The 25,315-nt window shown below is 56.3% G+C and overlaps 1 protein-coding gene across 11 annotated transcripts in view; it reads right to left on the bottom strand.

Annotated features, from left to right (window-relative positions):
• The window catches only part of ANKRD11 (ankyrin repeat domain 11), a 191,967-nt gene that overhangs the window by 14,624 nt on the left and 152,028 nt on the right, over nucleotides 1-25,315 (bottom strand). For 9 of the 11 annotated variants that reach the window (XM_027619878.2, XM_027619873.1, XM_027619875.1 and 6 more), the window contains 5 exons: nucleotides 18,151-18,295; nucleotides 12,295-12,433; nucleotides 2,663-2,833; nucleotides 2,323-2,526; nucleotides 999-1,141 (listed from right to left, as the gene is read on the bottom strand). In XM_027619878.2, the coding sequence (XP_027475679.1) occupies nucleotides 999-1,141; nucleotides 2,323-2,526; nucleotides 2,663-2,833; nucleotides 12,295-12,433; nucleotides 18,151-18,237 (744 nt within the window). In that variant the 5' untranslated portion in view covers nucleotides 18,238-18,295. Of the gene's footprint in view, nucleotides 1-998; nucleotides 1,142-2,322; nucleotides 2,527-2,662; nucleotides 2,834-3,287; nucleotides 3,385-12,294; nucleotides 12,434-18,150; nucleotides 18,296-25,315 lie in introns of all 11 variants that reach the window. The other 2 variants (XM_027619879.2, XM_027619880.2) reach the window with 1 other exon arrangement.

Genomic DNA, 25,315 nt, shown 5'->3' with positions numbered 1-25,315 from the left:
ACTCCTATCTGTGGAGTCCCCTTACCACGTGAGGTCCCAGGGTCCCAGGTCCCAGCACCTGGGCAGGGATCTCTCTGGGGGCCATTGCCCTGCACCCATCACCACACTTCCAGTCTATCCCATGAGACAGTTCCACAATAATTATTATAAAAGGATAGAGATGCAAAGGGCAACCCCCTTCCTCCCCACTCACCGGCAGCCTCATGTCACCCCTAACCCTCCCCCCAAGCCCCCAGTCCCCTATTTTTAGTGGATCCCATGCATTTCATAAACTTTTTCAGTACATTTCTCTAAAAGGACCCTTTAAAACAAACAAAAAACCACAATGCTTTTATCTTACCTAAAAAATAAACTATATTCCCTACCATTAAGTACATAACCCGCGTCCAGATTTTTCCAAGTCACCATGGGCATCTTTTCATTCGGAGCCCCTCCCCGCACCGCGGTGACTTGTCACCTTCCAACCACTCGTCACACGCTCGGTGCTGCCGGTTCCCTGGCGTCTGCCAGAAGCAACCAGGCAGGGCAGCTACAAGGGAGCGTCAGAGGTGCATTCTGGTCTACAGGCGCTGTCCTCGCCATGCCCCACTGTGCGTCTCTGGCCGGGGCCTCCTCATGATGGTCGGGTAGTGACCGCAGCGAGAGCCTTGCCATCTCTGGGTGCTCACTGCTCCTGGACTGGTTACAGCGGTCCTCCCGTGTACTGGCTACATCCCTCAGTGCTGCATCGCCGTGAATACCACAGCGACAGGGACAAGGACAAAGACAAGGCCAGGGCAGGGAGCAGCTCCTGAACCCTATCACCTGCTAACACCCAGCCACACTGCGTGGCCAGAGGAGGGCCCTGTCCACAGGCTGCGAGGGGCCACCAGGTGCTGACCCAGGATGAGCAGAGGTGGAGGGGGGGTGGCTGCCAAGCGTGCGGGACAGCGGGGACAACGGAATGGCACCCGCGTCGGCCAGCAGGCCCACCAGAGGATATGCAGGGAGGCGCCCACCTTGTAGTGCCCATTGTTGGCAGCGTCGTGCAGGGGGGTGTCGTCATCCAGGCCCTTGGTGTTCACCTCCGCGCCCGCAGCCAGCAGCTGCTTGGCGACGTCGTAGTAGCCGCGGTTACAGGCCTCGTGCAGCGCTGTCCAGCCTGGAAACAGACACTTAGGACCTATGTTATTTAATCCTCAAGAACACCACTCCTGTCCCGCGGCCACACTCTCCAGGGGCCCTGACGGTGGTGGTGCCCTGCATGGGAGGCCTAAGGTCCCGGGAGACCCCGAGTGCCCTTTACTGTGGCACCTTGTTTGCCCTGCGACGAGTAGCTTGTTAACCCTGGAGATTAACAACCTGCAAGGACCATGGGGGCAGAGGACTGGTGAACACAGCGATACACGCGCAGGACACGGGGAGGCTGGGGAGGCACCTGGGGAGGACGCAGAGCCTGTCGCCCCAGCCGTAGGCTTGGCAGCGTGCCCTTGGTGAAGCACAGGGCTGAGGCCACGCCAGAAGGTCTCCCCTGGTGGCCGCTTCGGCGAGAGCCTCAGAAGGACACCAGGAAGCATGGCCTCAAATGTCAGTGTGCAAACAGGGCCCACCCCCATGGACACAAATTCTAGTACTTCGGAAAATCCTGATCTAGGAAAATTGATATTTTAAAAAAGATGCTAAATTAGGTTTGACAGACAACTACCAACTAAGGCAGCAGGAAAAACCGAGACGGGTTTGTCACGAAGACTGCTCTGCTTATCTATGCTCTCCCCAAAGCAGAGCAAACAGGGCTGGACTCTGTGGCCCACGCAGCAGAACACAGCGCAAGGATTCAGTGCACACAAGGCCGACCGAACCGCAATCACAGGCCCTTCAGGTAAATCACGCTCAGCTGTCTCAGCCAGGGGAGAAACCCCCACTCCTGTGCTCAGTTCAAGGGCAGGCTCGGGGAGATGCTTCTAGCCTGGGGAGTGGGAGGTGTCTCCAGGCTGACAGGCACAGAGGCAGTGCAGCTTCTCCCTAAGTACGCCAGAGGCAGACCCCTCTCCCACAGAACTGGGGTTTATTAGAACAGAGCAGGGTGGTATCCAAAAATTCCCCAATTCTCTTGGAAACAGTGAAAAATAAAACGATCTTACTTTGAAATATTTCCCAAAATACGGATTCCTCCTTCTAAGAAACAGCAAATTACACACTGGTCTAAGAGTGGGATCTGCCCTGTGCCATGCTGACCCCCGGGTCCGGGCTATGCCTTCCCAGCCCCGGCGCGTGCGCTCGCTCGGCCAGAGGGCTCCGTGGAGGCAGGGGGGCGCAACCTCCTGTCCTTCTGTGAGCACTCACCTGCGAAGTCCTTGACGTTGACGTCCGCGCCCTCGCCGATGAGCTCCTTGATGCGCCTGGCGTCCCCGCGGATGGCCGCGCGATGCAGGCGGGTCTCTCCGCGCTCGTTTCGCTTGTTCACTTTGTCTTTGGTTTTTGAGGCAGAGTTAGGTGTCCCCTTCTGACACACTGTCGACTGGGAGGGGTGCTTTGGTGTTGTGTCTACTGCAGGCCAAGGAGAGGACAAGCGGGGGCGTCAGTGGGGCGTTTCCCCGGTCACAGAGGCCTCTAGGACCTGGGCCGTTTCCACGAGGGAAAGGGGACACCCGTCCCCAAGACTACCCCAACCCTGGGGGCTCACCTGGGCTATTGGCAGATTCCTCGGCAGTCATCTGCATGAGGAGAGCCACCTGCTGGCGCTCGGAGAGGGGGTAGCCGGCTCGGATCCCAGACAGCCCCATGCCAAACAGCAGTCCGGCCTTCCGGGTGACAGGCTCCTTCTTAATCCTCTTCCGCTCAGGACCCTGCTTCTCTGTGAGGTGGTGGAGGAGACAGGGGGAGATTTCATGCCACGCCGTCCTCAGAACCTGGAGCCTTCCCTGGTGCCACGGAGCCCCTGCCTCCCACCTCACAGCTCACAGGGAAAGGGCAAGAGCAGAGGTGGCAGCACCGTGCCGCCTGTCATCACCTCCAGTGGGAACAGTTTCGACACCATGTGATCAGCCAATGAAGCCTGCTCCGCCTCGGCCCCCACCGACCGTTCGCTCCACTCAGGTGCCTCCCCACACTGCCCGCCGCGCGCCAGGCGGTGGGACGGCCCCTCACCGGTGTCCTGGTTCACACAGGACGGGTCTCCGTCTATTAAATACATGTGTGCACACTCGGATTCCTCCTTCCCCGTCCCGCCTCCAAACAGTGCAGATATAAATGGCAAACACAGTTTAGAAATACATAAATAGATCAAGGCCGACTCGTCAGTACTGTACCTTTCTTCTTGCTTCTAGGGACCTCCATTTCATGCCATGGCCCTTCGAGGAGCGAACCAGCCTTGCAGTACCACGACATGGACTGAGCTGGAGGCATCTAAAGGCATCAACACAGAGCACTAACCAGATACGATGGAACAGCTCAGCCGTTCCGTGTCAGCCTCCTCGGGACGCGCACATCCTCCACTTGTCTGACCCGTAACAAAACACCCTGCCAGCCCTGAACACAAGCACGTTGTGCTGTTTCTTCGAGAAGGGGCAGGGGTAAGGGAGAGAAAATACACCCCCAAACTCCATGAACCAGGAGCCAAAGCTGCCCCTCCTGCTGGGGAATTAGGGATCCACCAGAAGCCTGCACCCTCCCCACACTGCCCCGTGCGTGCTGGGTGGGGCCTTTGTGCAGGGGGCCGGGGTGGTTAGGGGGCATTCTAGGTCACGGGGTGCAAAGTGCAGCCGGGGAAGGAGGGTCACCGTGGGAGACTCGGGTCCCTGAAATTCTTCTCTCAGGGGGGGTGGGGGGGGGTGTGTGTTCCTCCTGCTTTCTACTCAGCGCACTGGAGAGCTGCCTCGCTGGATGGGGTCTGCCCTCGGGAGGCGGGTGCCATCTGTGAGAGACGGACCAGACAGACTCCCGTCTGCCTCGCCTGCCCCACTCCAGGACAACATCCCCAGCCCCACAGATGCAGCCCTGTACATTTTCCATGAGCCGCTCTTTCCTGAGAAAGCCGCACCCTGCTGGAATGTGGGTCCCTGTGCTTTGGGTGGTGGCTCCTCAGGCACCACAGGCCACCGCAAGTTAGTCTCTAACCCACCCACCAGGCACAGCCCTAGAGAAGCAGTAAATTCCAGAACATTCCTCCTAGCGACACGGACCCCGCTCACGCATGCCATCCCGTAATACCCGCACGCTGGCAGAGGCGGGGCGAGCCTCTGCACGGGGCGAACACCTGCACAGCAGCAGCCCCGTGGCCCCCCGGGGTCCCAAGAAGTTAAGCCACACTTCCACAGTGACTCGGGGCCACAGAGCCCAAGTCGGGGCATTTGGTTTCAAAGTTCTCCCACGGCTGAGCACGCCACTGACCTGCCTCTGTCTGGGTGCACCCTGCCTCTACCCGCCTTCTCTGTTTCTCACTCAGCCACGGGCTGCTCCCTTACACGTTCTCATGTAGAAACAGGACCGTCCCCCCAGCACATACAGGCTGACCAACCGCTCTATGACGCCCCTGCCGACGCGGTGTTTCCAGCACAGGGCTCTGGGCCCTAGAACACTCCCATGCTCTGCAGTCTGGACCCGATTTCTGCCCAGTCTCCCGGGACCACCGGAGCCTCTCGGGCCCCTGCCCAAGGTGCCCCCACCGAGTATACACAGTTCAGGCCGCTGCTGCCTCCCCCCAGGGAAGTGGACACAGGAAGCCGACTGGAGAAGGAAGAACGCGGAGCTCAGAGAAACACGTGTGGTGCTGAAGATTCCTGGTCACGGGGACAGAGGACAAAGCCAGAGGCCCAGCCGGGCTCTCCACTGCAGTGGACCCAGGGAGAGGCAAGGCAGGGTCTGGGCGCAGTACAAGCGATGGTACAGGCTTAGATCCCTTAGAAGTTGGGGAGGCAAGAGAGGCATTTCCTGTGAGTGGCAGCTGAAAACCACCTGGGGCCTTTTGCCCAAAGGGCTTTCTGCAGTAACAGAACGTGCCCCCACGGCAGAGCAGGACGCAACAGCACCAGGCCTGTGGTCTCAGAAGGCACAGTCACATCACATGGAGGATGTGGAGACACTGTGTGCAGGGAGGCCCTTTGCCCCAGCGGGCCTTTCTCTCCTGTCTCTAACTATCTATCCAGGCCAGGAGCCCTGGATGACACTGGACAGTGCTTAGGGACACAAAAGGCACTGACACCCCCTCCTGGAGGGAAGGGCCTTACAGCCCACCTTCCCACGTGTCTCTCCCAGAGTGGAAACAGGACATCTTATGGGTCTTAACACAGGGGAAAAACCCAGATGTAGTCATATCTTCTCCGATGCCCATCTCTTGATGGTGAAATGTGGTTCACCAGCAGCACCTGTGTGTTCCCGGTATTCTGACTATAGCTGGTGGGGGGGGGGGGGTGACGGTTTCACATGAGCCTGGACAGCGCCCCTGCGCCACTGTCAGGAAAACACGCCGACGGGACACCTCCTTGCATCTCTATGGTGCGAGCCTGCTGTGGTCTGCGACGTGGGCGCCACACCGTGCCACCCCTTCTCAGGTGCAGCCCCCGACCTGGCAAATGCAGGGTCCCCACCCTCCACAACCGATCCCAGCAGGCGCCCCCTTTCTCAGCCGGACCTCCTGGAGCACAGCACCACAGCTGCAGGGCTGGAGCGTGGCCTTTCCCGGCGTGTGGTCCTGAGGGACCCTGGTTTCCAGACTCCACTTCCTGCCGCTGTGCTTCCCTCCCCAGCAGAACCCGGACATCTGGCGACAAGGCAGCTTTCCTCCCCGGAGCCAGGTGGGAGTGTCGCCGGCCCTCTGGCCTCCACGGCCACCTCAGCACCACTCTGCCCCTGCCATCTTGTCACCACGTGACGTGCGTACCCACCTGCGTTCTGCCCACAACAGACAGCGCCCCTACACTCAGGGGCTCTGCTGCACAAACGCCGAGGGCTCTGCCCTCCTGGTGCCATCCAGCCGCCTTCTCTCGACACCCTGAACTCTTTCCCACTTCCTGTCTTTTCCTCTTTCTCTTCCGCAGTCCAGGCAATTTCCTTGGTTGAAACTACCAAGCCATGAATTCTTTCTTTTTTTTTTTTTTAAAGATTTTATTCATTTATTTCAGAGAGAGAGAGAGAGAGAGCGAGCCAGCACGAGAGGGGGGAGGGTCAGAGGGAGAAGCACACTCCTCACCGAGCAGGGAGCCCGATGTGGGACTCGATCCCGGGACTCCAGGATCATGACCTGAGCCGAAGACAGACGCGCAATGGACTGAGCCACCCGGGCGCCCCCACGAGTTCTTATGTTCTATGTAATGAGCTATATAATCTGTCCACTGAAGCTTTAATTTCATTGGTAATTTTTGTTTCCATATATCCCATTTTGTGTATTTCAAAAATCGACGTGGTATTCTCTGGAAGCATCTTGTTCCTCGCCCGTGCTTTCCAACTTCCCCTTTACCGCATCCACTGGTTCATGCTCTGTACCCGGCACCCCCACACCAGGGGCTGGCTCCCTCTCAGGACAGCGCCCCTCCTTATGCTGCGGTTCTGACCCGGCACACTCGTGTTTGTCTGAACCCTGGGGCCCGGAAACCGCATGGAAGCCCCTCTCTCCAGAGAGGACTAGCATTTGCTCTGATCTGGACTGGAGGGACGGAGAGCATTCCCAGCAGCACAGGATGGCCCACGTTCCGGTCCCAGCCCAGCAACGGACAAGCTAGGATTAGTCTCTGGGGACACGTCTCAAAGCCCCTTGCCCCATCTGGGATGGAGTCTTCTTCCTGCCCACAGTGTCCCGGGTATGGCTCTCATGGGCGTGTCCACGGTGGCCCTGCCAGACCTGCGGCCCGCCGTTCCCGGCTCCTCGGGACTTGCAGCGCTCAATGAGCCCTTCAACATCTCTGACTTCTGGGCTGTTCTAGTTGATGGCTTTTTCAGGAGACACAGTCCACCACACTGCCCAAAAGGGAAATCTGTAAGCCCTACGCTCCACCCTAAAATCCTACCACGTCAGCGCTGCTCTGACCCCACTCCACAGGAGCGCATTTGGTGGTGCTGCTGTGGAACTGCATTGCTCACCGAGACATCAGAAGAGCTCAGGGAGAGCTGATGGCATCGGGGACACACCACCATCAGGAGCAAGCCTTCCACACCAGACACAGGCCTGAAGCCGATGTGAAGAGTCCAGAAAGAACCACTTCTGGTGGGACAGTCCACACCCTGGAGGCGATCCAAACCAGGCCAGGAGCTGCGAGGGGGCTTGTCTGGGGTACAAGTCTCACGCTCGCTTCTCCAAGTGCCGCAAGAGCAGGACCCAAGCGCCCACCCGACCTGCGTGGGGGCGCTCTGATGTTCAGGCTGCACTTGTGACTGGCTTCTCCCTCCTCTTTCAGAACATCACCACCACTGATCGCATAGTAAAGACAGAGGGAGTCTTCAGCAAGCCCCCAGCTTCTCTGGTCTTAGTCTCCTCTGTCCAGGAAAGGAGGGCCTGGGGCCCCTCTCTGACATCTGCCTTCTCCTCCCGGGTCGCAGCTGTGCGGTCTCTACAGCTGCATTTCTTCTTCTCTAGGCGAGGGCGACCACAGTCCCAGTTCCACAGGTGCTTGGGAATTCAGCGCGGGCCGCCGTGGCCATGAAGAGGAAGCCAGGGGTCAGGAAGTGATGCTGGCATAACGGCCCACACGACACAACCTCCCAACCACTGACCCCCCTTTTTATGGCACCCAAAGCACAGTGAGAACTTTTATAAATCAAATAAATTACAATCCAAACCTGCCCCAGCGTACGAACCATGCCATCAGTCCTGCTGACCCTGGACCTGTCTGCACAAGCCTCTGAGTGCCCCTCGGCCGCTGCCTCAGACCCTGGAGCACCACCAGGTGGAACAGCCACGTCACCACCCAAGGTCCTCCCAGGAGACTCCAGAAGCCACAGTCAGCTTCCCTGGATGGGGCCCCATGTGCCTGCCCCTGTGTGGATTTTGCTCTGCACCCTGTCCGTAATCAGTCACAGCCCTGGGAGTCCTCCCTGAGAGTCACAGAACCCAAGGTGGTTGTGAGGGCCTGGTTCACCCACACTGTGTGGACAGCAGGGGCCCTGAGGGAGGCCACGATCCTGCAGATTCCCACCTACTCTGCAAATGGGGGACACTGGGAACTTTAAGTTGAAAGAGCCTTCCTTGGCTAATCCATACTCCCCTCTGTATGTACAGGAAGAAACTGCTCAAGTTCAGGGAGGAAAACAATAGAGCGATGGTGTCACTGTGGGTGGCATGAGCACTCTCCAGCCAGAGGCTCCCACAGCAGCGGCACTCAGCGGTGCCGCCCTGCTCACTGCCCACCACGGGCAGGCCCGCCAAGTAAGCGCTCGAGTGGAGAAGCCCTTCCTCCTCAGGCATGTGTCACCTCCGGCGTGCAGCAGCACATGGTGTTCAGAGTTCCCTGGAGTCCTGCAGACACGGGCGGCGGAGCCAGAGTCCGTCCTCAAACAGGGGACAGCCCCAACCAATCTTACGGAACAAGGAGGACCATGATTTCAGTAAATATGTGAATGTCCCCAAAACCCGTAACACGGAGTGAATGAGTAGTTTACCCCTCAGTGTTGCTGAATAAATACCCAGATACAGGACACAAGAGTCTCATTCATGAGATAAAGTCAAAATAAGAAAATCTTAATTTTTCATTACTCCAAAGACACTTCCAGGTATTGAGAACCAGCAGCGGCCAGCTCCTGATGCCTCTGACAGGGCAGCCCTCTGAAGCGGGGCTGGGGGGGGCCCATCTGGCCTCTGGGGACAGGCAGCGCCCACCGTGGTGGTTCCGGGGAGCAAGGGGGCACAGCTTACGTTCAGACTAAAGGGACGGAAAACCGTAACAGAGTAGGAGGCTTATGAAGGAAGCCTGAAAAGGGTAGGTAAGCATGTAAACTGACCTAAACACTTGCTTACAGAATTTTTTAAGTTGAGAGGAAACTTAAACATGAAAAAATAGACACATTAGTCCCATCTGAAGTGTGGCCATCATATAATTTTCATCCTAACACTTCAGGTGAAACAGGTGGTGAAGCACTTTACACGGAGGCCAGCGTCAAGCTGGTGGCAGACAGACGGGGCAGGCTGGGCCAGGCTGCAGGGCCTCAGGTGACCTGCCAGGTCGAGGCCCCCCCGAGAGGCCTGCCTCCTCTTCTGCGGAGGGGCTGCCTTCCCCAGCCGCCACAGGAAGAGCCATCCCTGGCCTGTTTTTCCTAGACGTCAGACCTGCTTGGGGTCTGGGCTGGCAGGGCTGCGATGAGGCGAGCACATGCTGCCCGCCCCTCCCCTCCTGTGCCCCCCGGGGCAGGCCTGGCTCTGAGGCGCGCTCTGGCCGTCCAGGGTGCTGTGTGGGCAGCTGAAGTGACGAGCCGCCTGTGGGAGACGGGCCTCCATTGGCTGGGACACAGAGTAAGTCCAGTCCAGCTTTCACCACAGACAAGCGGCGCTGTTGTTGGCAGGCAGCCGCCGGGCCTGACTAAGCACTGTGGACAGAGGAGGTCGCCTCCTGGGGGTCGAGGAAACAGGACAACGTTCTCAGGCAGCTCGGTGGTCCCTGTGCAGAGGGTCAGCAGCCTCTGCCCACCTGGGGGGCACAGCTGAGGAAACAGAACCCCGAGTTCTGGAGCCTTCTGCCATGTTCCCCTCTCGGTGGTGAGCACAGGGCTGCATCTTCCCAGCAGAGGGCGCTGGAGGGCCACGGCAGGAGCAGGGGCTGGGCTGGGCAGGGTGGGGATGCAGGGGGCCGTCAGCCGATGGCCCGGCCCCTCCAAGTCTGCCACTCCGGGAGACCTTCCCTCGGCCCGAGGGGACTGCAGGGCCCCGGCCTCAGTCACTCGCACAGATCACTGAGCCCCGCAGCTGGGAGGCACCTGGCCGGAGCTGTCAGCACCTGGCACAGGTATTCTGCTCACCGGAAGGGCAGGAGGACCAGGGCTCGCGGGGCCTGGCAGGGGCCCCAGCAGCCCACCTCCCAACGCCGTGCGCGACACACCAAGCATCAAGTGCGAAAGCCTCCTGATACAAGTCACTCACAACACACCCAAAGAAGAATCCTCTTAGTGGAAAATCTAGCTTTGTTAACAAAGCAGATACACAAGATGTAAAATCAGACCCCTAAAGGATGATGATAATATGAGGGCAATTGTATTTCATATGTATTAAGATGTCTGTAACAGAGTCCTAGCCTGGAAAATTTTGTTTTCGAAATGTTCTTCACTTTCTTTTTACCTCACGGTGACTCCCTCCCTGCCCTCACCCAGGCCCACGACTTGCAGAGAAGAGAAACGTGAGCACTCCCCGCATGCCCCAAGAACCTCCTAGACACCCCAGACAGAACCCATGTGGATCCAGGTGAAGCCACCTGGCAGCCTCTTGCTGAAATGCTAGCCATCAAGAGATGGACCCTTTAAGGCCTGTTGGAAACACACGAACCCAAGAAGCCGACATCACAATAAAACAGGCATCGCAGAAAAATCCCACCAACCAGAGCAGAGTGGGCAGCCCAAGAACATCCGCCTACCCAAATGTGCTCCACTCAGGCAACACATTCTCCCAGGAAGAAGCAGCCCTAACACGGTCTCCTGAACTCACAGCAAGGCTGCTGGGGAATTTATAGGAACGTCCCAGAGGTTGGACACCAATCGCAGACCCCTACCATCCAGAGAGTTAACGACCAAACAGCAATACCAGGCCCTCTACAGCCAAAACTGGTACAGGCACCATAAACAGGAGGGAGGATTTCCAGGCCTGGTCTGATATCCTCTGGACCTAAAGCCGGAGTCAGAGAGTCTCTGCAAGCCCCTCCGTTCTGGCAAGAGCCCAACGTCCATGTGCATCCATGGGCCCCTCCACTCGCCCACCTACCCCTTCTTGTCCCCACTGTGACAGTGCAGCCACAAGAGCCATGGGCTCTGTCACACCCCCGTGAAGGATCCCTGGGGGCCCATGACACCTTCCTCATATCCTAGCCGGCAAAACCAAACCCACTCCACTCCTCTGGCTTTTATCTAACCAGATGTATGAGTGGGAAACACCCGCACAGGGTGTTGGCGGGGGGACCCCTGTGGCCTGGTGAATAAACGCCACAGCATAGACACGTTTCCAGGCTATGTGCTCTGCCATTTCTCCCAATTTTCGCACATGCTTGTCCTGTTTCAGTACCCGTCACTTTCCCACTACCTGACACAAAGCCTCCTATGCAAGAAGCCCCACCCACACCGCCATCCTGGCAGGGCCTCTCCTCCTCGTCCTATGGCTGCATGCACGGTTTTGTGGGTTCACCCCAGGTTCCGTGGCTCTCCGGGAATTCTGTACCCCTTTTCACCCCTGCCTGTGACTGGCATACACGTCTGCAGACCAGTCAGATGACCAGCAGGCCGGGAAGGGCCCCGAGCACCAGGGTCAAGGAGAAGAGACAGTTCCGACTGGCAGGAGAAAGGCCAGGTTCTTGCCTAGCCCCAGGTGGGCCACAGGAGCTGCTTGAGATGCCATCAACTTGAAGGTGCACGTGCCAAGTATTATCAGCCCCCCTTTCACACATGTGCACGTGTGCGTGCACACTCACACACACAGATACAACGTGCATGCTCATGTGCAGACAGGCCCACGCACACGCAGGCTCATATTCATGCGCACACACACCCCTGCTCTGCAACACCAGGCCCCACCACACCGGCAGGAAAACGGCACTGGCTCTAGCTCACTCTCAGTGTTCCTTTGGCTTTTATTTCAAACAACTGGGTTTAATTTCTGTGCTTTTGCGGCCCTAAGGGAAAACATGCTTATCCTCCAGCGCAAGACTTCCAGGGGGTTGAACAGACCACGGGCAGGGGGCCTGCGAACCTCAGGGGAGAGGAGCCCACACTCACGCCTACAGCTGGGCACACACTGGGAGCCTCGCTGGGTGTGCTGGGGGCTGGGGGAATGTTCCTGCTTGGCACTCTCAGGGGAATCGTGTGTGTGTGTGTGTGTGGGTGGGTGTGTGTGGGTGTGTGCATGTGTGTGAACCTTTCCTATCAGCACCGAGTCACCCTGAACATCAACAACAGAGGAGATGCTCTTAGAGCCCACCCAGGCCTCCAGCAGGACTCCTCCAAGAGTCCTGGTGCAGAGCTGAGAGGTGCAGAGAGGCTGGGGGGCACCTGTCCTGGGGGCATATCCCAGGCAGGGTCCAGGGTCCGGAGACGCCTGAGGGAGGGGCCGTCAAGGACACTTTCTGTGGAAGAGAAGAGTCTGGCAGGTGACGATGGCCTGGGGTGGTCGGCAGGGGGCGAGGGCGGCACCGGTACCTGAGTCCGAGTCCTTCTGCTCTCCATTGGCCCCCACGGTGAAGGGCAGCTTCCGTTTGGTTGCTCGCTCCCTCACCTCCTTCCCTCCATCACTGCGGTCCAGCTTTGGGGTCTTGGTCAGAGAAACTTTATCTTTATCCTAGAAAAGAAAGTGACGCTTTCAGACATCATTCCCAAATTAAGTTCTCGGAATCCTCACATTTACTGCGATTCCATTTCCTGTGCCAGGAAAACCAAATCTCTTACTTGGGCAATGAGAAGCACGTCCCACCCGCCAGGCTCTCCTGAGCACACATGGCTCCCTCCACCTTCCTCTGCCCCACACGGCCCCCGTGCTCATCCTGAAACCCAAGTATTCCCATGAAGAGAGGAGAGACACACGTCGTCTCCAATGTGGCTTTCCCGGGGAAGGATTAAATAATGAGGAATACAAGAGCTGGTCTTAAAAAAGGAATGTTGGCAGGAGGAGAGTCCTGTTTTCCACCATGAACTCCCCTATGCACGGAAGGAGTCTGATGCCCCCTGCCTGCGTGGGCCTCCCCCTTCCCCAACTGACATCCCCACACGCCAGTGACACCATGGGGGCTGTTCTGGGGACAGATCCTGCGGGCCAAACCCCTGGTGCAAGGAGGGTGGGCGGGGCACACCGCCATCACCCCTCTTCCTGGTCTTGTCTCAGGGCTGGTCCCTCCTGCAGGATGAAGATCAAGAAGCCCAAATCCCAGCCCCATCCTGACCAGCAGGCTGACATGGGGCGGGGCACGTCAGCCCCGTGCCTGCCTCGGTGCCATCCAATGTAGAACGACAGAATTCGCTCAGGATGAGTGGCTGGTCATGTGTGCAGTGCTGTCCACACAAGCTGAGGAGGTCCCGTGTGGAAATGGACGGGCACAGAGCCCTGGAGGGCAAGGGTGGGGCAGCCCCATCCCAAAATGATGAAGGACCCAGAGCTGAGGGGAGGGCTGGCTGCAGCAGCTAAACGCCCTGGAACCTGCGCCCCTTGCTGACATGTCCCAGGTGGGGGGGGGGGGGGGGCTGCTCGTGGAGACTTCCAAATTCTAACCAACACCCTGGCTCTGTGCGCTCCCGGCAGTGCTCCCGGCCTCCCTGCCCTGACCATGGTATAGCAAGAGGCTCTGGGGGGCATGCAGTGAGACCCATGCAGGCAGAACACACACAACCTGCCGTGCTGGTAGAGGGACTGCTTCCGCACTGGATGGGCTTGCTGTCTGTACTTTTCCCCACGGAAGCGGTCAGCGAACACGGTCGTCACAGCCACACTCAGAGCAGCAGGGGTACTCAGGGTGCTCCCGGGAGGAGCCACCTGCCAGCACTGAGCATGGCCACAGTCCCCATCACCTGTGGTCCCGACAGTCCCCCAGCTTGGACAGCCAGCCACGGCATCCACCAGCCATCCGCAGCTCATGAGAGACACCCTTAAGTGACCAGGGAGATTTCTGCCAGGACACACAACAGCCAGCTCCAAGGGCGTCTGGAGTGCAAGGAGGGGCCCCGGGCAGGGCCTGAGCCACTTCAACACTGCTGGAAGATGTGGCCCACCCCATCTCCAAGGATGTCCACCTGTCATGACCTGCACTCTGCCACCCCCAGCACTGACAGAGGAAAGGAACCCCTCAAGCACAATCCCCACACTGCAGTCAACACCTACCGACCCAGAACACTCCTGACCCTCTGGGGAATCTCTGCTACAGGTTTATATACAAGGGATAATAGAAGTAACAAAGTATTCAAAATTTAACACACCACATGAAGAAAGGAAAGAGAATCGTATGATCACCCAATAGTTGCCAAAAAACCCGTGATAAAATTCAACACTGATCCTGACAAGAGCTCTGCACACAGGAGTAGGGAGCGGACCTCGCCTGACCAAGAGGCCCCAGTACCTGATGGCTGACAAGGGGGGTATTTCCCCGAAGAGCGGGAGGCAGGGATGCCCAATCACCACAGCTACTGAAGAACAAAACACGTGTTTTTAAATGAGCAAAAGCTCTGAATACGCACTTTGCAAAAGGAAATAGCCATGTAACCAGTTCACATTTGGGAAGATGTCCCACATTAAGATATTAATACCAGGAGGCGTGGGGCACCTGGGTGGCTCAGTCGGTTGGGTGTCTGCCTTCCGCTCAGGTCATGATCCCAGGGTCCTGGGATCGAGCTGCATCGGGCTCCCTGCTCCGCAGGAAGCCTGCTTCTCCCTCTCCCACTCCCCCTGCTTGTGTTCCCTCTCTCGCTGTGTCTCTGTCAAATAAATAAATAAGATCTTATAAAAAAAAAAAAATCAGGAGGCGAGATCAACGCTCCCACCAGAGTGGCTAAAATGAGAGACTGATGGTATCAAATGTTGACAAGAAGGTAGCAGAGCAGGCAGAACTATGAGCAGCTGCTGGTGGGAGTTTCTAACACGAACGCAACGCGCCCCCGTGCTCACAAGCAGCACTCTCGGCCCATCAAAAGGCAAAAGGATCAATCAAGTCCAGCCCAGTCACAAATGGAAAGTTCCACAGGGTCAGAAAGGCACCAGGACACACAACCTCGTAGAGCGTGTCCCGGGAGCAGACACAACCCGCCGCAGGGAGCCACACAGGCTCCTCTGGAATCAGATCTGGCTCAGTCCCTTCCCTGCTTTCTCCCCTGAGCAATAACAAAGTATTAATCTTAAGATGTTATGAGTATATATGTGAAAACTAAACCATTCAGATTAATAAGTCAATCTGAAGCTGCTGGTTACAGAAAGGTAGCTGATTTGTATTGACTATAAACAATTAGGAAATGATGTTCAAGTATCACTTAAGTTAGTATCAAAAGACATCAAATACACAGGAATGAATCTAACAAAAGATATTAATTTAAGCCCCTCACACAATGACAAAACATTACTGAGAGAAAACAAAGACATAAAAATGGAGAAATACTGGGGGTCTGGATGGCTCAGTCGGTTAAGTGTCTGCCTTCGGCTCAGGTCATTATCTCAGGGTCCTGGGATGGAGCCCCGAATCGGGCTCCCTGCTCGGCGGGGAGCCTGCTTCACCTCTCTCTCTTGCTCTCTCATGAATAAATAAAATCTTAAAAAAAAAAGAGAGAGAAATACTCCTGTTCATGAGTCAGACACTGCACAACTGTTAATAGGACGATTCTCTGCAAACTCAGCTTTACATTCAAAGTGATCCAATCAAAACACCAGCAGGCTTTCTGTGGAAACCAAGCAGCTTACTCCAAAACCTGTGTGGAAACGCGAAGGGGCAGAAGGAGCAAGACAATGCTGAGGAACCACAAAAACGCAGACTGTAGGACGACAGCAGTCGTTGGAGGCGGCCCTGGACCAAGGGCCAAAGGTTCAAACCAAAGAGAAGAGGCTGCAGCTGCACCTGCCTGGGGACAAACACTCAGCAGTGTACACATGGCGGGGGAGGGACCCTGTGCAGTAAGTGATGGGGACCATGTGAACACCCACAGGGAAGAACATACACATTGACCCCCACCTTACAGGGCAAACACTGCTAGGAGCCCATCCCCACGACCAGCACGAGAAGAACAGAGATAAAAGGCACAAAACGCTGCCAACGTCCCCGAGGGACTAAAGGGAAGCCAAGCCCCTGTGTGAGGACGACACAGGCCAGCTTCCACCCTCTCAGGCTCCCAACTACTAAACCGTATCTACTCATGTGCACACGTTCACGCCTTCACTCTGGTACTCCCCCAAGTGGAGCAGCCCAAATGCTGCTCAGCAGAAGAACGTGTACGGAACGGGCTGGACATTCGTACGGTGGAGACCGCACGGGGAGGTGGGGGACGGCCCAAAGGAAAAGCCTGCACGGGGGACATACTGTCCAACAGCAAGTCCCCTCTTACAAATCCCAACGGGGAGGTCCCTCCACAGTAACGGGTGTCGGGAGGGGCCGTAAAGAGGCCTCCTAAGGCAGGGGTCATACTGCATATTCTGATGGGGATGGGGGTTTGAACTCTATTTCACTAAGAAGTGGACAGTTCTTGAGTCCCAGCACCTCCGCCATGAGCCATGCAGGGAAAGTCAACACCTGCAACGTAACCAGAGCGGGTCAGGGGTTCCCCCGAGAGCGTCAAAGTGGCTCCGATGAGGCCCTCAGGGCAGAGCTGGGCTCCGAACCTTGCTGAGCAGCTGGGCTGGGGCAGGGAGTTCACTCAAAGCTGCTGCCGAGCATCCCCTGCTAGCAAAACAGGGGTCGCAACAGAAGCCAACAAAATGTCTATCTTGGGTGGTAGAGGGCTAAATACAGAGCTACTTTACTTGAGGAAAAAAGCAAAGCCAAATGCACATATCTCCCATGGCAAACGTGTGCGTGCTGCCATGCTGCCCACGCCGGGCCAGTTCTGCCCAGTGACTGCTCTCCGTAAGGAAAACAAAGCAACTGCAACCAGCCTAGAGCGAGGCCTGTGTTAGAAGGCAACCCCTCCAAGGCAGGCACTGAGCTCTGGCGGCCTTTTCTGGTGTCTGCCTCGGTGGAGAGCCCTTACTGGGCAGAGAAGACCCAAGCTGGGGCGGGGGGGCAGCAGTCTGAAGCCCCAGCTGCCCGTCCACTTGGTAGAGCCGGTCTGGAGGCAGAGAAGGCAGCCCAGACAGGGACACATGGGGCCTCTCCCTTGTCCTGTGACCATGGAATCCTGTCGCAGGAAAACCCACACACAGACCTGGGAACCCTGACTACCAACAATGGTCTGGCCGTTGAGTGTGAAAGTGTCCCAGAGGGAGAGTTCCCACACTCAGCCAGGGCACATCTGTCCCCAGTGGCTCCGACTCCTCGTGGGCACACCAGCACACGCCCATCCCAAGCTGCAACCAGACCCTCCACAGGCCTCCCAGACCCGCACGCCACTCCCATGCAAGTTCAGACCAACCTCCAGCCTCAGCCTGCCCACAGCTCCATGTGGTGGCTCCTACCTGTTCCTGCACATGCGACAGGGTGCTGGGGGACAGGGCAAGTGGACAGAACGTGTGGCCACAGACGCCCACACACCAGAGCTCCGCAGCCTGGTCACTGTGATGAGCACCTAACCACGCCTATGTTCACAACCTGCCCCCCGTCTCACCTCAACCAGATGGACGGCATGGCCCTGCTCACTCATCTCCTCATACCCCACACAACCAGGGTGTCAGCAGAGACAGCAGGTGCACTGACACCGATCAGTACACACACGTCACAGGGTGGATGGCCTCCCAGGAGGGCGTACAGGGGGACAGGGACAGCTCTAGGGTGAAGAGCAGTGCCACCCCATGGACAAGCCAGCACGGGCAGCTTGCCTCCCCCACACCAGCACGAGTCGCTCTTGTTCTTACTGCAGACACACTCACGGTCACAGACAACACAGGCCAGAGCCTGCACCTGCTTCTTCTGTCTGATTCCAAGTCCACACTCAGCAGCGCCCCCAGGCTGCGGGGCGGGGTGTGCACCCTGGCGCCCAGAGGTGACCGCACATCACTGAGACAGTGATTTGGTGTTACAGTGCCTTTTCGGGGTCACACGGACAACCGGCCACACCGCAAGTACAAGTACACCCCAGCAGTGTTTCTGGTCAGGACAAGGCAAATATGGTTAAACATCAGATCTGATCTCACTGAAACCATGACAGACATCTGTGGCTCCCAGACCAGAAAATGTGGGGCCACACCAACACTATCTCAGCAACCTGTGCATAAACCTAATGAAAGCCTCCCTTTGGTTCCTTAAGAAAAAGCAGGTCCTCTTTGGCCCGGACCTTCCCTGGGTCACTGTGGCTGCAGAGGGACATCGGCTAGGACAGGGACAGACACAGAGGCCAGCAACTGTGAGCCAGCGACGGGGAGGGCAGCTCAGGCGTTACCTTTTTCCCCGTCTGTTTCTCCACCATGTCGTTGCTGAGGGAAAAGTCTTCGTGCTGTGGTGTTCTAGAACACCCACCCTTGGGCATCGTTCTTCTCCCCTCACCTGATCTTCATTTATACGGCCATCGCTTCGTCATCGACCGTCTGTTTCAAAAGAGAGGACACACAGGGTCAATCAGGACCAATGCACACAAAGCCCAGGCAATCTCAAATTCATGCCCCAGAATGGACTGGATGTCACCTACCGCTCTGATGGGGCTGTGCTCCCTGCTGGGACAGGTGCCCAGGAAGGGACCTCACAGGACTCACGGCCCGGCAGCCCACTCCGGGATGGAGAGCCTGGCCCTGCCCTTCCGGGTCCCCTTTAACTGCTCCACGGGCAAGGTCCCATCCCAGGGGCAGAACATCACAACCACCACCCTCTAGGCCATGGCCTCAACCCCACTCATCACCTGCACCCCCCAGAAAGCAACTCCCTTCCCACACTGCCCCCAGATAGAAGGTGAGGATGAGAGCCACACAGACCCAATTTCCCAACTTCTCCCAAATCAAATGAGCTGAAACCAGCCCAGTGGGATGCCTCTGAAGGAGCCCTCACAGTCCCCCCAGACGTCCAGACAGCTCTGGTGCCCCGATTTGTAGCCACTGAGCCAGACCCTGCACAGGGGCCTGAGGCCCTGCCCCTGTATTTCCCAGGAAATGCCAGTACATGTGCTGACTTAATTCTGTATTTTACCATGTTCTGACACGTTTAAAAAAAACAAAACAAAACAAAAAAACCCTGCAGTCTGGGGAGAGACTGCCCCTCTCAGAGCTAGCCCTTTCGTAGAGATAGCAAAGCTTTCCTACATAAAACCACCACCCATCTCTTTATCTAACACACACAAGCCAGCCACCAGGCAACCAGAGACCACCCCCCCAACAACCCACAGCACGATTCCAACCAGCCAGGCCTGAGCTGTCCACCCTGCCCACCTGCTCTTCCAGCTGAAACCCCAGCGAAGACCTTATCCTCACTCCTATCCTCTGCCTGCCTCCTGGCCACCCTGGTGCCTTCCCTGGTGGCCCCGGGGGGGCTCCCTCTGGGACCTGAGAGGAGAATCAACCTCCTTTCAGTCTCTGCCTGCGGCCATTACTGACCTGACCAGACCACGGCAACATGGACCTTCTTAGAACACGGCCTTGTCTAGCCCTTCTAGGCCTCCTGTTTGCTCCACACAGTCTTCCCAAAAGCCACTATCTTCCTTTTTATACTTTTTGTATTTTTTTTTAAGATTTTATTTATTTGAGAGAGAGAGAGCACAAGCGATGTGAAGGGCAGAGGGAAAAGCAGACTCCCCACTGATCAGGGAGCCTGACACAGGACTTGATCCCAGGACCCCGGGACCATGACCTGAGAGCCAAAGGCAGATGCTTAACCAACTGAGCCACCCAGGTGCCCCTGTTTTTAAATTTTCATCCTCTGAGTTAGAAAACATTTTATTTTTTTAAAGATTTTATTTATTTGACAGAGAGAGACACAGCGAGAGAGGGAACACAAGCAGGGGGAGTGGGAGAGGGAGAAGCAGGCTTCCCGCTGAGCAGGGAGCCCGATGTGGGGCTCGATCCCAGGACCCTGGGACCATGACCTGAGCCAAAGGCAGACGCTTAATGACTGAGCCACCCAGGAGCCCCGTAGAAAACATTTTATACAAACAAACCATGTGTACTATTTCATTTCCTCTTCCCTCAGTGAACTACTCTGTGCTTTGCCATTTTGGATAAGTAGTTTTTGTAACTAAGTCACCTGGAATTAAGCGGCCTCTGCTATGTATAAAGTGTGGCTTCTGAAATACAATGTTCAAATGCAATCGGTAAGTGGAGCTCCACTCCCTGGTTCTGTCAGCCCCCTGTGCGCCCTTTACCATGTCTTCCGGAGAGCCTCTTATTTTTCCACATTAAATTTCACAAAGTATTCTCTTCATTCTTGACTGACCTAAGAAGACATCTAAATTTATTTTGGGAAGAGGGATAAGGCTGACCAACTTTATTCACTTCCCTACACTTCCTCCCCCAGCACATAAAGCAGGTGGACAGGGCATTTCCATCCACACACTCCAGTGGTGGAGGCCAAAACCAGCATTTTCCATCTCTGCTTGAAACTACGAATTCGACATTCCTCTCCAATTTTCCAGTACCAAACTAGAACATCTCAGCCTGGAAAAGTAGCCTCTCAGAGTCTGAGAGAGAGCTGCTGGCACTCATCAGCAATGTTTCAGTAGAAGTTTTAAAAAGAGTACCTGACTGCCTGCTCTCATGACGGGAAATCGAGCACAATCATCAGGGGATGTCCAACACTCCTACTCGTGAATGTGAAATACAAGAGTCCGTGATCGCGTAGGAAAGACCCGGACCGGCACGTGGCCTCAGTGCAAGCCCCACGATGTCTGAACCCCAATCTCCCAGCCTACTCCACGGTGTCTACACCAAGAGACGGGCACAGATAGCCACTTCATTCCTCGAACAAGTGACTTCACTATGTGTCCCTGAAGTGTCTCTGGTAGGTGGTCTCTCTATTCAAAGTAGATTTCTGAGACCCGTGAACTGAAGAGTCCTGCCTCCTCCTTGCACCTGCCCTCCGTGGGAAAGACGAGAGCCACAGAACAGCACGAAGAGAACACAGTACGGTTCCACGACAACTGCCCCAGCCTCCACAGCCCAATTATCTTTTGAAACAGCCACAGCAGGCACAGGGCACGAGGAAGGAGTTAAGTGAGTTCTCAGCCTCTCATCCGGCATCTTCCATCCTCCTGGCGCCCTGGGCCAAGTTCTGAGGCGGATGCCCAGCATTACTGGGAAAGAGCTCTGCCCAGGACTGGATAGAGAGGGTAACTGGAAGTGCAAGGTGAGCCACGGAGTGCCACGTGAAGGGCCTTCCACAACGGCCCTGCAAGGTGTACCCAGCGGTGTAGAGAGTACTCTGCAAACCATGCAGTGCTACGCCAATGTTGTCCGTTACGGTTCTCACTGTCAGCATTAAAATTAAACCACCGAGGCCTTGGGTGCAAGTCTTTGGGCAAGTTCCCTGGACCCAGGCAGCTGTCCCTTGCTACCAGCAGACATCTGCCAGTACGTTCTGTTAATGTTCAAAATGAAACTGCTAGTTATTTCACCAGCAAAAATGGCTTTATTTTGGAAGAGCAGAGAATGGCAACCCAGGACAGACAAGCCAGCCCCAAACCATAGGCAAGTCTGAGGAACAAAGCAGAGGAGGCTCTTTTATAGCAGGAAGGGATGGAGTGCGGTGGGGTGGGGCTGCTGATAACTACAAGTTTATTGGGGTGAACATGGGAGCTGGGCTCTTGCTGGGGGAGGAAGAAACCTTCCTTTCTCCTGTTGGGTTAGTAAACGTCTTTTCCTCTTGGATCTGTAAGTGACAGCTAGTGCTGGGCGTGAGAGCTCCCCCTGCTCGCCTCGCCTCCCTCCTTCACTGTAAATGAGGTTTCCCTTTATTCATTTCCACATTTCATTTTGTGAACAACCAGCTAATTCCATGTAATCTGTCGCAGGGTGAGGGCAGCCCCAAACCTCATCACGATGGCCCAAGGGACATTCTGTGCCAGCCATTGGCCAGGCGTGCCATGTCCTGTGCCCACCAGTGGGCCTCACTCACATCCTGAAGGTCACTGTCCTCAGGGCACCGCCCCACCCCCACCCTCCGCCAAGGACTGGGAACACTGCTAGCTATCGGGTTAGGAGTGTCATCCCTAAAGTTCCGTTTTCTTTTCCACAAGACGTTTTTCTTGAGCCCACATTCCCGATGACAACTGAGACCACCGAGGCCACCTCATTCCCCTTGGTTACAAACACATCAGTATTCCAAACCGGTCAGTAACACGAGGACGAGCACCATGGCCATGGTTCCCTCAGGGCCTGGGACATGCAGCACTCTAGACTCATTCCTTTAGGGGCAGTCAGTGAAGCGGCTTCACAAAGGCTTTCAGCTCCGAGGCTCAGATTGGCCAGTGGGGCCCTCCAGCTGATTTCCTTGGGAGAGCAGGGCACACTGGGTCAATCATCCCGTGCCCAGCAGGACCCATCTGGCAAGCTGCAGGGCCAAGGGGACTTGAGTCCTCCCTCCCTGTTATTTTCTCAGTGATAAACTAGCTGAGAACAAGTCCCAGCTGCACCTTCATCTTCCATCTACATGGTCTCTAGGGCTCCACGCCATCCCAGCCCTCCGCATCCAGGCATTCTCTCCCTCGGCTTAGAGAAATGGCCACGCCAGCAAAGCGAAGGATGCAGACGCGGAGAAAGCAACTCTCATCACCGCCCACGACTTGTCCTAAGCCAGGCAGAGCCACATGTCAGGAACCAGGCTCGCCACTTCTTCCACGGGTCCTGTGGGAGGGTGGAGGGTAGAGGGTGCTAGGGTGCCACAGGCCTCCCTGCTCACTGCTGGGCACTCACTGTTCAAGCCAAGAAGGGGCTGGGACCCCCCAACAGAGTCATCACAGTGGAGACAGTCTTTGAGGCGGGCGTGGGGGTGGGGGTGGGGGTCCTCCCTTCCAACAGGTTACAGGCTACCTCAACCCGGGCTCTGGGGCTTCCTGACCAGACAACCCAAGCCTCGGGCCCCAGAGGCAAGCTGGCTGTCCCTGCTCAGACACACTGTAACTGGGATCTGAATCCCTCACTCCCGGTGTCAGAAGATGCCCACTCTAAACACAGGGACTAAAAGTCCACGTCAGAAACAAGTGGACTTGTTTCTGCGATATACACAGACTTGACACTCAGCACCAAAGCAGCAGGACATGGGGAGAGGTCTGCAGGGCAGCGTGAATTTGGATGAAGGAGCATGGCTGGTCTGAGGCCTGCTTTGGCTGCTAACCAGTCCCTACACGGGATGGGCTGCTGGATGTGGGCCCTTTCCTGCACCCACACTGAAGGGCAGCCGTTCCAGCTTCGCAAACTGTTGGGAGGCATGCAGACCACTCAGGAAAGCACTCAAGGGCGTCTGCAGTTGGGTGAGTCCTCTGAAGAGAGGCCCCAACCTGCTCCCTGAAACCAAGGTAAAACACCAACACTGCCGGCTCGGGGAATCTGTCAGTGACCTGGCGGCCATGTGTCAGAGCCCAGCCTCTTGGCCTGGAAGGGAACCACCAGCTGTCTGCAGCCAGCTCCCTGCCCAGGGTCACATACGGGCTGGCAAAGGTCCCCCACCCCTGCACCTGTCTACGTCACAAATGGCCCACAGCCCACGGAAGCTCCACATGCTGTCTGACTGGCAGGGTCTCTTTCCTGCTTGCCCCGGGACCCCGCACTGTGGGCTTGGACAGAGACTCCATTCAGAGGGGCTGGCAGGACAGCCATGCCAAGAGCTCTCCAAACAAGGGCAACGATGAGATGCGTTCTTCCCAAAGGTGCCTCGAGCAGCATTCACATTAAGAGCTGCCCCCACCCACACCTCCACAAGCACACACAGGGCTTTATCTCTGGGGACCCCCAAATGCCATACTTATACCGTCTTTTCTTCTGAAAACACAGAATTACACTGCAAGTCTCTCCATGGGTAGGAGACATGACACACATGACAGAGGCTCCCTCCAAGACTGAACCTGGATGCAAGAGAGGAGCAGACACTTCTGCAGTACCTACAGTTTAGCAAAAATGCAAGGACTCAGCCTTACCCTGCCGTTTCAAGTGGCAAGCTAACAGCAATAAACTATGGGAAACTGGAAGGCATTTGCAGTGGCTTCGTGTGCATCAGAGCTGGAATCTGACTGCACAAAGCCACAGCCCGTGCAAGTTCACACAAGCCCTGAGGGCCCCATTGTCTACAGGACCAGGAGGGCTCGGTCCAGCCGGGCCAGCGCAGGCCAGCTCTTGTGGGAAAGGCGCAGTGGCCCCGGATGCAGGGTCACCACCCCCGGCCACTCCACACAGGTGACACACGCCAGCAGTGAAGGAAGGCCCACCAGCCCCAGGGTGCCTTGTCCAACTTAGCAGCAAGCTCAGGGAGGAGAGAGGAAGCCTGAGAAGAAGCTTACACACGGCGGGGAGTTCTGAGAACTCTGAGGACATCAAGAACCCTGCTTTAACTGACTCGGAAACAAAGACTGCAAAATGGAGAGAAACAATGACTTAGAAGCAATCCTGGTTTTAGTAGAGTAGAAAAATTCAAGGAGACTAAAAGATTCAAAACTCTAGAAATGAGAGGAAAGGCTAGGAACTGGAGAACCAATTCAAAAAGCTCACTGTGCTACCAAGGCAAAGGCATTACCAAAGAAGTAACAGAGGAAAACAGCCTAGCACACAAGTCTTTCGACAGGAGGAATCTGACCGCGGGTAAACCACCAGCACCGATGGTGACTTCACTTCGCCAAACCTCCAGGTGTGCCCACCGAGGACAAGAATGCAGGACAGTGCCACGGTCCTCGGGAAAGGAGTGGGCATGACTCGGTGAGAAGTGCCCTCCATTCTCAGCGTGCCAGACCACACTGGAGCCACGGTCCAGAGACTCAAATACCGAATCTGGCCACACTGTCAGCAGGGAAGGAGCACAATGAAGACAGCTTCAAGCCCAGAGAAAAGCCAAGCTAACCACCCCTCTACACTTCCTGAGAGGAGGACGAGAGGTCACACAGGTCACAAGCTACAGCCCAAGGCCAAAACCAGCCCTCTCCCCGCTTAGGTAAAAACTGAAAGCTAAGAATGAGTTTCCAAGTTTATTTTACTGTTTTTCAAAAATTTTTAAGTAATCTCTACACCCAATGTGGGGCCTGAAACTCACAACCCCAAAATCAAGAGTTGCACGCTCTACTGACTAGAGCCAGCCAGGAGCGCCAGGTTTCGTATTTTATACCTTTGGGGGACAAAGAAATTCAAGACTAGTATTTGTGGGGCGCCTGGGTGGCTCCGTTGGTTAAGCGACTGCCTTCGGCTCGGGTCATGATCCTGGAGTCCCCCGGATTGAGTCCCGCATCGGGCTCCCTTCTCGGCAGGGTGTCTGCTTCTCCCTCTGACCCTCCCCCCTCTCATGTGCTCTCTCTCTCTCTCATTCTGTCTCAAATAAATAAATAAAATCTTAAAAAAAAAAAGACTAGTATTTGTGACATATGAAAATTGCATGGGAGGGGCGCCTGGGTGGCTCCGTTGGTTAAGCGACTGCCTTCGGCTCAGGTC

This window comes from Zalophus californianus, chromosome 17 (assembly GCF_009762305.2).
Source record: "Zalophus californianus isolate mZalCal1 chromosome 17, mZalCal1.pri.v2, whole genome shotgun sequence".
NCBI lineage: Eukaryota > Metazoa > Chordata > Mammalia > Carnivora > Otariidae > Zalophus > Zalophus californianus.
The sequence above is the reverse complement of the archived record's forward strand: the minus strand, read 5'-3'. Positions and strand labels throughout refer to the sequence as shown.